Source organism: Trametes versicolor (genome assembly GCF_000271585.1).
Source record: "Trametes versicolor FP-101664 SS1 unplaced genomic scaffold TRAVEscaffold_4, whole genome shotgun sequence".
Classification (NCBI taxonomy): Eukaryota; Fungi; Basidiomycota; class Agaricomycetes; order Polyporales; family Polyporaceae; genus Trametes; species Trametes versicolor.
Window position 1 is genome coordinate 1,303,094 of NW_007360324.1, and position 11,595 is coordinate 1,314,688.

At 61.7% G+C, this 11,595-nt stretch overlaps 2 protein-coding genes across 2 annotated transcripts; one reads left to right on the top strand and one right to left on the bottom strand.

Moving 5' to 3' along the window:
* Nucleotides 1-3,137: 3,137 nt before the first annotated feature.
* On the bottom strand, nucleotides 3,138-4,881 carry TRAVEDRAFT_57686 (uncharacterized protein). Its single transcript, XM_008038271.1, has 2 exons — nucleotides 4,003-4,881; nucleotides 3,138-3,942 (listed from the first exon to the last, which is right to left on the bottom strand). Exons 1-2 carry the CDS (start codon nucleotides 4,650-4,652, stop codon nucleotides 3,837-3,839), a joined length of 756 nt encoding a protein of 251 aa, XP_008036462.1. The 5' UTR covers nucleotides 4,653-4,881; the 3' UTR covers nucleotides 3,138-3,836.
* Nucleotides 4,882-8,895: 4,014 nt separating this feature from the next.
* TRAVEDRAFT_45681 (uncharacterized protein) lies at nucleotides 8,896-9,175 on the top strand (the record flags this gene model as incomplete). The annotated part of the gene is made up of 2 exons (XM_008038105.1): nucleotides 8,896-9,065; nucleotides 9,127-9,175. The coding sequence occupies 2 exons, from the start codon at nucleotides 8,896-8,898 to the stop codon at nucleotides 9,173-9,175; spliced, it is 219 nt and encodes a 72-aa protein (XP_008036296.1).
* Nucleotides 9,176-11,595: the final 2,420 nt, after the last annotated feature.

Below are 11,595 nucleotides of genomic sequence, written 5' to 3' on the forward strand. Positions count from 1 at the left end.
AGCGAGGAGAGCTGGGAACGTCATCGCGATCTCATACCTATAACTGGGACGAGGGCCTCATGCCGTTGCGAACAAGGACGGCAGCGGACCGTGTGCGCGCAGGCGGTGGGCGAGAGCGTGGAGAGACGTCGAACAGAGTGCACACGACTCACGCTGCCGTCCTTGCTCGCCTCCCAACTTATATCTGGTGACGTCACGCGTCGCACTTAGATGACGACACGCGTTTGCCCGTTGGACGCGTCCGGTCGCGCGCAGTCCCCTGTCGTGTCCGCGGTCGGACGCTTGGAGCTCTGCCAAACGCATATCCGCTCCGGCACCGCGGTTGTATCTCGTCCACGCAGTTGCAACGTCAGGACAACGTCAACGGCTGCTATCCGTACCCACCCCTATGCGGACCCACAGCGGAGAGACACGTTTGGTGAAAGTTCCACACTCCTTCCCATGTCAGACTGCGACTCACGGGAGTACCCCACCGCTTGAGTATTTTCTGCCGTGAAAAAACACAGGTCTGACCGAAAGTGGTATCACGTTTTTTCAGGTGGACAATGACCACTTCGGTCCAAGGGCAATCGAGAATTCGTAACCCTAGCGAAGCACGATAAACGGGCGCGAGTGCACCCAGACACCCATCACAGCAACACCAAAATCTTCCAGTTCACCCGCGCCGTTGCCCAACAAATCCGCCAAAATCATCCATCCCCGTGCGCAGACGCGGCGGCACCGCGCCCCATTTCCACGACAACGCGCAAAAAAGATGCGCTCTCGCCTTTCGCCCCCGTTCCCGAAGGCTGAGCACCCCAGCGAGCCTCCGCATCCGCCGCGTCCCCGCCCGCCACGTTCGCGCCGTCGCCTACGCGCTCCCGTCACCAGGGACGCCGCTCGCGAGCTCGGCAGTCACCGCAGCCCTTCACGCCCGCCTTTGATGTCCGCGTCGAGCGGCATCCGTCGGGCACTCCCGACGCATCTGAATCGCGCCCACAGAAAACTCCCACGCACCTCCCTTGCTTTGGATCTCCGCTCGAAAAGCACTTTCCCGCGCTCTGTGTGCCCGTTCGGGACGCGTGCCGGGCGCCCGATCGGCCGAGGGGCATCGGAAGCCCGGGCGCCAGGGGGCCCTCCGAGGAAGTCGGGGAAGCCGGGAGAGTGGGCAGGCTGCGAAGGGGCGGGCGGGCGGTGCGGCGTCAACGTGATTATCCATGCGATCTAAGCGGCCTCGGACGCGTTCTGTCAACGCCCGTCGAAATCATGACCCAATTCTCCGGAGGCGGGGGCTCCGGCGTGCATGTGGTTTTGGATGGTGGCAGGCGTGCTCGCGTCCGAGGCGGCGATCCTCCAGCTGCATGCTATAAACCGGCGTCGTTCCTGGATATCCTGGCACGCGTTTGTGTACGCCATCGCACGGCTGCGGCATTCACATGTGAGCACAAGGTTTGCTAGATTATGGATATCCGTACCTGCAGCCTGGCTGCTGCGTATACGTAGCAGTACAGCTGTGCCGACTCAATGCGTCACCGTACCTCATGATATCCGGATATCCAGCGGCGAGTACACGTTGTCTGGCACCTGCGCTGCCGCGATGCGTGCGCAGCAGCTATAGCAGTAGAACGTTAATACCACACCTCGCATGCAGTGCACCGTCCCCGGGCCAGCCCGTTCACGAACGCGACTCGCACTGACTCGACTACGCCAGCTGCTGCACGTCGTGGGTCCCCGCTGACCAACCCTATCCCACAGCTCCCCCGCTCGAGTCTCATTTGCGGTCACGCAACCCCCATCGGATCCCGCGGTGGCAGCGCACTGCGGAAAGCCTCGCATAGATGCGCAATCGATTACACGGCTTCTGTCGACAGTGGCAGCTTCTGTACCACAGAACCCCCCGCAGACGCGCGAGGGGTTCATTGAGTTCTGTAGCCTGGCGGCGCGGGCGCTGCATGGACGCAGTGCGAGTGCGGTGAACACTGAATTTGACTGGGACGGTCCGGGGAGAGAAGCCCCGGGTGGACTCGTCCACACTGGGGCCGTGCGCTTCCGAAGTGCGTCCATGCGGAGCCCCAACTGCAAAATGAGGTGCTGACTGCGGGGCTGCAAGTAGAAAGCGCGGTATTTGTGGGCGTACGTGTGCACTGCCGCGCGACGTGGGCTCGGAGTCGGAGCGGGGTGCGCACGGCCGGGTTGCAGGCTGGAGACAAAATGGCCCTTCAGATTGGCAGTGCACGAGCAAATAAGCAGTCCCCGAGACATTAAAATACGACATACGCGACGTACGCACCTCCCCGGAAAGCGACCGACGGCGGACGCGCGTTCGCGCCGCACACGGAACGGCGGCGCGCCTTGTGATCCCTCGCGCACTTTGTCACCATGGGCCGCAAGGCAGCGTAAGACACCCCTGCACAGGCCGCGCGGGCGAATCAGCGTCAGCCGACCACAAACAAGAGCATGGACAAGAGTGCGCGCCTCGCACGGCGGAGCAAACAGGGACTCGGCGGGCCACCCCCCGCCACAGCCACCGCGGGGCGCGAGCCGATCGCGCGACGCTCGCTTGCTTGCCCCGGAGCGCCCGTCCGAGGCTCGAGCACTTTGCTTTCAATGATGCGCCTGAGCCTCCCCGCCTCCGCCCCGGGAGCTTGTTGAGTGGGTGAATTTTCGAGGAAGGCGGGCAGAACCCCGTCCGCGCGCGTTCCGAGGGTGTTCGGACGCTCGTCGCGCCCGGCGTTGCTTACTCCTCTGGGCCGCCCCGGGGGCAGATCACTTTGACCGAGCGAACTCTATCAGCACTCAAATTCTGCGAGACGGGTATGTACGGGCTTGATGTCATCCACAGAACGGATAGAAGGATAGAAGGAAAACAGAGAAGACATGGAGTCATCCAAGCGAAATTTGTTTGCTGCACACGACTGAGGAACTAACGGTGCACGCGGAAAAGTGGTCATCGTCAAAACTTCATCTTCGTTCGTCACAGATCTACTCCTAGATACTACTGCTGCTGCTTCTTCTTCCTATGCGCCCCACCAGGCAGATAACCAATGCGATGCGACGTGCAATGTGCGTAAAAATGAAGTCCGCGCCGGGGCGGGGTAGATGCGTGATGATGCGTATGAGGACGTGTGGTGCGGGGATGAATGGGATGCGTGGTGAAAAAAATATACTGTGCAATGAGAAGCGACGTGAAAAAAAGGAGAATGCAATGCGAATGCGTCGAAAGCGTAGAATGACGTGAGAAGCCGTGTGGGATGGGATGCGGAATGCGGAATGTGGATGGGCGTGTGGAAGCATGGGGAGAGGCAGAGAGACAGAGCGTCCTGGGCGGGCGAGACATCGTTCGTGCGTTCGTTCGTACGCGCGGCCATGCGTGCACACGAGCGTGAAGCGGGCGGGGGAGACGGAGAGCATATGTATGAGACAGGTGGGAGAGGCGCGTGGGAGCGCCGCGACGCGCGCGCGAACGCGTGCGCCGCGCACCATTCGGTGCCGCGAGTCGTGAGGAAATGCGGGACGGGCCGGATAACTGCGAGGCCAGAGAGTCCGAGGGTGCCGAGAGGGGGAGGAAACATGAGAGAGACGGACGGGCCGATGATGTGAATGCATAAGGATAGCGATGCGAACGGCGAGTGGTCACCGCGGAATAGATATTCCACGGGTCAGCAGGCGTGCCTATGCGCGCTGGGGACGGGAGACAGAGGCAGGGGTCGAGCGGAGATGCGCACATCGACCTGGCCTGCGTGTCCGCGCGCACGCGAGCCGAGTCGACCGGGGCCGGCGTGTTTCTTCAGCCTGTGCGCCAGCAGAAAGCTATGGTGGAGGGAAAGAGGATCCCATGGTGAAGAGAAAAAAGTCGTCTATGTGCGTCGCCGGCGGAGTCGCCGCTTCGCGTGGAACAGGCCGAAGCGGACGCGAAGAGAGAGGACCTCCCATTGCTGACGCAGGATATGCGTGCACGTCGGACTAGACAAAAGGCTGTCAGGATATGGCTCGAAAAATGGATAGGAGAGAAAAATTACTCACGTTGTCGCGTGCTCGTCAACGTCGTTCTCGTCGAACGCGCTCAGAACCTGAGTGGGCTCCTCAGACTTTTCGTCCTTTGGCGCGTTTTTCTTCGGCTTGGTCGTCTTCCTGATGAGGCAGACTGACCGGGAGCGCACATCCTCCACAACTTCCTCGGTCTCGTCTTCCCCGAACGGCGACTCGTGCAGGCCGAGCGCGTTCGGGTGCTCCTCCTCCAACGAACCCACTGGACTCGACGTCTGGGGCGCGTCGGCGAAGTAGTAGTAGTTTGGAGGGTGGTAGGGGGAGAAGTTGAACGCGCTATGCGACGTGTTCTTGCGCGTTGCCGCGTGTTGAGACGCGAAAGGGCTGAAGTGGGACTGACTCTCGGTGTCGTCGTCGAAGTCCTCCACATCCGAGTCGTCTACCTCTGTTCCCCAGTCGCGTTCCCAACCAGGACGCGTCGGGTTCGCGTTGACCGGATACCTGTCGTGGCTACGCGACCGTGCCGCGTTCGCGCTACCTGTGCTGGTGCGTCGCTGCTTGCGGGTGGTCGGAGAGTGCGTTGTCGCGCGAAGAACGGGGAAGTCGCGGTAGTCGGGATCGTGGAGGTCACCGTTGTGGTCAACGTAGGCGCGCGTCTGCGCGTGTGGCGAAGGCGTCGCGCTCATTGAGGACGAGGAAGAGCTGCTCGCGTACGCGGGATCCAACAGACGCGAGATGTCTGCAGCGCGTGTTGATGGCGAGTATTGGCGGCGGTGGTGGTGATGGTGCTGGTGCTGGTGGCCGCTGGTCGGGAGAAGAGTGGCGAGGTGAGGGATCGGCGACTGCGACCTCCTGTGCAGGTGTTTCCGAACAGGCGATGGCGGCGTCGACGAGGAGGAGCTTGGTATGGGGTAGTCGTACATGGCTGGGGGGAGGGAAGGTGTGAGGGGGGGATGTTGGTTTGTGGCCAGGCCTATAAGCAAGTTGAACTTTGGTGGGAGAGGGCGAGGAATGCTCGGGGAAACCGTGGGTGAGGCTAGTCCTTTATGTACGGGGAAGGACCAAGCGTCGAGGATATACAAGCTCAAGCTTTGTGCAGTGGCACAGACAAGCCAAGCGGGGAGGACGGTGCGGGGATGTGACGGGGGAGGGTACGGGCGGGGAAGGCGGAGGAGGGCGAGGCCGGGGATGTCTTTATACACACTACCTTCAACGACCAAGGGCCGATCCCCAAATGAGTTCATATCTCCCACAAGACCCACCATTATCTCCCGCCGAGCCATCAATTTCCGATTCAAACTCCGAATACTCGCATTTCGCGCGTTCCCACGGGGTTACCGCCGCTGGATACGTCTGCAGCCGACCCTTCCTGGCCGGCTCTCCCACCACGCCGTGGCCTCGTTGTGGGCCTCCTCTTCGACAGCCCGCTCCTCTATCCAGCTCGTCCTCCCTACACGGCTCGCACACCGCTCCTTTCGCCCCCGCAGAGCCCGCAGCGCACCCGTGACTGGTCCGCAGAGTCCCCACGTCCCTCGGCGAGCCATGACGAGTCAATTCGGAATACGACCGTCCCTCCGACCAATCGGTGCCAGCCTGCGCGTCCCCGCCGTGGCGTCCCGAGCCCGAACCCATCTTATCCTCGGCCCGACGCATCCCCGACATAATCTCCCCACACGTGAGCGTGCACCAGCTGCTAGCGATGCTCTTCGAGAGCCATCCACTCTCGTCCGACTCGACGCAGAACCTTCGTCTGCCTTCATTAACTCCTCGAACTATCCGTCTGCGTGCCTGGCCAGATATCCTGACTACGCATGCAATCACATCAACCCGTTCGGCGCCCAGGAGTACTGACATCGCTCAGCTTTCTCTTCCCCTGACTAATCGCTCAGTTGCCCGGCTTCTAGCAGCGTCTATGCTATCCCGACCGTACGATAGCTCAGTTGACTCGAACGCACATTCCCTGCGATTGCGTGGCCCTCCCGCTGACGAAGAACCTCAGAGTTCATCCATAGACCACATCGCTGACTCAGTTCTCCGTAGGTCTCTCCGCTCGTCGCGCACATATGCTTTGCATGTGCTATATGCTATTGGCGTACGCGATCTGCATACACAAGCCATAGCTCGCAGACGCTATTGCACCGCATGCACCTAAGTCGACATGTTCCAATCCTCGGCGGCTACACTGCCGGGACGAGCTCGACTTCGAAGGCACTACCGGACACCGATGAGATCGGTCACCGGAGTCCACATATACGTGCCTTCTCTATGCCCGGCTCCTCTTACTATAGCACTGCACACACACTTCTATCCCTCTCTCAGCTCATACTGTACTCGGCCTTCCTTTCTGTCCTTGACGCACACACAGCGCTTTGCTCCGCTTCGCAACTCTGCCCAAGCATAGCTAGACGCCGGACATCTCGCAACTTCTTCCCCCTCCTTCAAAATGCCCGGCCTTCCCATCAAACTCCGCCACCGGACTCGCACGACGTCCAAATCCAGTCCCCGACGCAGTAATGCTCTCCGCTCGACGGCAATACCCATCAATGCGTACATTCACACCCCACGCCTGCTGAGATGCAGCCGCGTCGACCTTCATGCCGCCCCGTCCAATCCGCGCTATACTAAGGCACTCGCCATCCTCGCCTAGACTGGACATACCGAAGGGCAGTCCAGACGCCGACCGAACCTAGGCCGACCGTGGCCTGCACTGCTCTGTTGCGATTCGTTCGCGAGCACACACGGTCGGTTATGGCAGATGCGCCAGCCGCGGACTGAGCGTGCAGGCGCAGCGCAATCGCCCGCGTATGATGGGTGACCATATCGGCTGACCCGGAAGGCGGTCTCCGAGCTCGGGCGCGCGACGATTCCGCGCACCGTGCATCTCTTCGTCGCCCTTCGACGGCCGACGACGCGCTCCTGGAGCATCGGGATCAACCTCAGGAATCCACATCGCACGGAATGCATGAGCGCATCGCGGTTGACGTAGGTTCAGGGGATTGCATCATCTTCTACCCGGGGCGTCTCTACGCTCGAGTGCTCGTCCATACCCGTACATACCATTCACTGACGCGGCACTGATGACGCCGTGTATCACCGCGCTGCGCGCTCGGCCGGGAGTCTGAGGCTGAGCTACGCGCGACGCGAGTGCATTCTTCAAATAGCCATTCCCAGCTCATTCCGAAACTGACCCGCTTCCTCAACATCCCACCAATCATATCGTCTCTTGTTCCAAGGCTCGACCTTCATTGAGGTGCTCTGGGGTCGAGGCACTGCGCCTCATACTCTCCGCAGGCCTCACAAGACTACGGCGTTCAACATCCGCACACGCACACACTCTCCGCAAGAAACGAGACCGCACACTAAAGATTGATGGGCCTCGTCCCAACATAGGTCTGGATGGCGCAACATTTCCGCAGGCTGAGCATCCGAATCCAGCCAGTGCCCAGGCGGCGCGTCAAACACATCACGCGGGCCGTCTCAGTGTTCACAGGTCTCGCGCGTGCTCACTCATGCGCGTGTAAGGATGCAGAAATACCGCCAGGTACACCCTCTATCTCCCACCGAGCCTGACCGACGCTAACGAGTGCAAGAACAGCATGCGCACGGCCACCTTCCAATCGCTTTCCGGGAACCACGTCGGAAAGCCAGTAGCCGTGCATGACCCCCCACTCTTTCCGAGCCCGAACCCGGTCTCAAACTACCCGCGAAGTTACGCCTCCACCCCGCCTCCAATCCGGCCCACCCATGTGAGTCCCGCACGCACCTCCGGCCCCAGACGCTCACAGGCTGATTTTGAAGATGCCCCGCGCTGCAGGCGCCCGGAGAGACACCGCGCGAACTCTGTCGTGGCATGCCACCGGCGCCCAACTGACCATCCCCGCTTCTCCCTAGGTGGACCGGAGCACCCGTTGGAGCATGCGAGCTTCCCTGCGCGCTGCGGCTCTACCGCTGGTCGCGCTGCTTCTCCCCGATGGACCTGGATCACCGGCTCCTCAGCGCGCAGCACCCACGCTCGCGCATTCAGTCGCGGGGCGACCACTGGCTCGTGAGGCGGCGTCGGGCGGACGACCTTAGATAGGTCGGACACTGTGAGCTTGTCCGCGGGTCCTATTCACGCCCTAGCGCTTGAGCTCCTCCGCTTCACTCGCAGTATCGCACCCGCCAGTTCACACCCTCGGCGTACCCGGACGCGCCCGCAGGCGTACACACAGGTGAGCTTAACACAAGCCCTCAAATATCCTCCGCTCGCCTACCTGACACACTCGCACTCTCACATGCCCGCGCGTCCACGCGCCGATTGGACTTCCTGCAATACCGCGGTCAGCTGCAGCACGCTCGCGCACGCAGCGGCCGAACATACCACGGTGGCCACACCGTACCGCAGCCCCGCGACTCACAGCGGGAACGCGCTCCCAAAGCAGGCGCCTCTCGGGGAATGCTCGGGCGCCCTGGGATGCCCGGGCCATACGCGGCTCTCTTTGCACTCGCGGTGCGCGTCGGGCGGGCGCCGGGCTTGTACACGTCTACGATGCGCTTCCGCGTGTCTTCCTCGGGCAATGGGACAGCGTCAGGCGGGGCAGCGCGTCCTCCTGGTCCGCCCGGTCGCTGGAGCGCGTGCCCGGGCTTCTCGTTCTCCCCTGCTCTTCCTCTGGCGCGCAGGAATCTGTGGCTTACTCCTTCGAGGCCGACGAGCCACACGCCCCCTCCAGCCGTGCTATCTTATCGCCATACGCATCTGGCAGCTGCTCCCGCCGCTGCTCGCGCGGATGTCTGGATAGGAAGCTGCAGAAGCGCACCGCGGAGAGTTCGACGTCGCGAGCTGCGCGTGATTCTGGCTGCTCGCTCAGGTAGCTGCGGCTGCTTGGTGCTGGAGCGCCCGTTCGCGTGCAGGCCGGGCTCTTCGCTGCTGACGCTGCGGCTTCGCCTCCTATGAACGCTTCTGGCTTGGCTCGTGCTGCGACGCTGTCCGTCCTGGGGCAAGTCTGGGTGCGCCGCCGGTCTGCACGCGGGGAAATGAACATCAAGAACGCACGCTCAGGTCCAGGATCCAGCGACGCGCACGCGGAAATGGGACGCGGGGTGTGGTTTCCGGGCGAGTGGTGAGTTTGCGCGCACCCAATCTGCATATTGATACGCGGCCAGTGTTCATCTCAGCTCCAGCTCCTTTGCAGGGCCGCACGAGCGCGTATGGGCAATCGCCGCGAGCTAGGGTTAGGAACGCGATGGCACGATTTGCGAGTACTCGATTCAGGCGCCGCCCGAGACAGGTGCCGTCCGTCAATTGTGCGATGGTACGAGGGATGCCGCAGCGCTGAGCCACCCGAGGCCTGCAGGCTCGCCGTCGAAGTTCGAGGACGCCTCGCGCTCGCGATATCCGGGATCTGGATTATGGCACGCGCCGATGCGCGGTCGGAGGGCATCGCGCGGTCACGCGGTGCGCGTCTGGGCGGATATTCCTGGCTGGCGTGGGTGAGTACCACCGCCTCGAGGCGCGCGCCCCAGTCCGCTCGCGCCATCCGGCGCGGGGCAGCGGGCACAGTGGGCAGATGAGATGAGATTGGATGGGACGACAGGTGCGTCGGCGCGCGATTTCTCGATGTGGGCTCAGGAGTCGAGTCGCGGGAATCCGATGGACTGCCGAGGGGATCTGCGCGTGGGGGCGTGCGCGAGCGGTGTACGTGATTTGCGCGACCTGGACGCGCTGACTCGCCGCGTCCGGTCGCGCATCGTGCGGGCGAGTTCTTCACACGTACAAAAGCAATCGCGCACGCGGTGGTGGGGGTGGTGGCCAGAGGCCTGGTGCCGCGTCGGGCAGGTGAACCTCGGGAGCGAGGCGTGGATCGATATAGATGTGATCTGCAGTTCTCCCGGGGTAGACGCGGTAAGCTTTAGTCTCAGCAGACCACAGCGTGCCCTAGCGTGCCCACTCAGCTGGTCGGGCAGAGGGTATGGATTGATGCCATCGTCGCACGGCGTGGGGCAGATCTCCTGCATCCCATGCGTGGTCGGATGGATGTATCTGTGTGGCACGGAAGACGCGTCTTTGTGCCACTCATCCATCGCATATCTATCTCATCTGTGTGCGTGCAGAGGTGAGGTGCGTACCTTTTGTGGCTCCGGATGTCTTCCCGGCCTCCGCTGACCCGCTCTATTGTCTCGCAGGGACGGGTACAAACGAACGTTCGTTGAGTGGCACAACCTAACCCTGCGGTGGCAGTCTGCAGGCCTGCATGCGAGCGGCGTGTTGCTGCCGGCTGCGGGGAAGACTGCTGCAGCTGACTGAGGCAGATGAGAGGTTGCCCGTATAGGAGCCGCGTGCTGCACTAGTGCTGGATATCCGTTTAGATTATGAGGGATAGAAGCTTCTTTGTCTCACGTACATTGTGCGGATGCGTTGTAATGTACCGGCATGGAACGCTCTGCGCGACAGATGCACGCCCATATGTCTGCGGCATGAACACCGCCCGAAGCGTGGAGAATGAGACCGGACACGAAGCTTGGGGTAAGGCGTCCGCTGCAAGTTCGCTGAAATAGCATGTTCGAGGATGCGGATGAGCTGTGGCGTTGCGATTTGTGAATGGACATGCGATCCGATCTGGGGATGCGGGGAAAGCCGATGCATCGATCGAAATCGGGGAGTGCTCGGGTATCGCGATCGGGCTTCGCTTGGCACGACTCGCCACCTCATCCTCCTCTCTCCTCCGTCCATGTCCCGCTATCCATGGCCAATGTTCTCTCTTTCTCGCTCAGCTTCGATGTCGTGTCATCAAGGTCGCAGGATGGGAAGCATCTGCTCGAGTTATGCTCTGACTCAGCCGAAGCAGGACTGGGATGCGGCCGACGAGCTGATTCAGCCGTCTCCGTCAGCCTGCGTGCGGTCGTATTCTCGTCCTGCTATACCATGACTCACGCCAGAATTCTTTCGCTTGTGACTTGCAATATGGACTCTTGTCTCTGCATCAGAACCTAGTTTCCAAGGATTTCGGAATCGCGTACTCCGCAACTCCGACAGCGGTCGTTTATTCGGCTTTCTGGTAGCTTTGCCCGTACCATGCGCAACTGAGCAACGGCTCTCCTATCCGGCCTCGCCTTACAGGTGTGTTGACACGACGCATGGTCCGCTAGAGACCGGAGTTACTCCTCCCGGCCCTCGCTTCGACACCAATACTTCGTGGTGGCCCGCTGGACAAATATGGTTCTGTCATCCTTGGGTATGTGGTTTAGCGTCTCGCAAGACGCTTTCGCCAACGTTCTGTCAACTTTGCTTTACAGCGCGCAGCTATTCGCACATCCCAGTGCCCCTTGGAGCGGGCAGCCGACCGCGTTGCAAGCGTCGAATATCACAGTACGTAAATTATCTGATATTCTCTAGCCCGGATTTGGAGCCGCACAACGCCCCGCTCGCCTCAAGGCCCAGCGCAGGACGTGCCTCGCATCGCTACGCTCGGGGTAGCGGACACGCCCTCAAGGCTCTTCGGCCCGTCGTCGCGTCTGTTGCGGGAGGTCAGGACCCACAGCAACCCCCTGAGATGCCACCCCGCATCCTGCAGGTCGAGGTCCGTGCCCACAGTCTCTTTCGATCTCCGTTCTCTGCGGTTGGCCCCAATCGCGTTTGTCGTCATGTCCGCT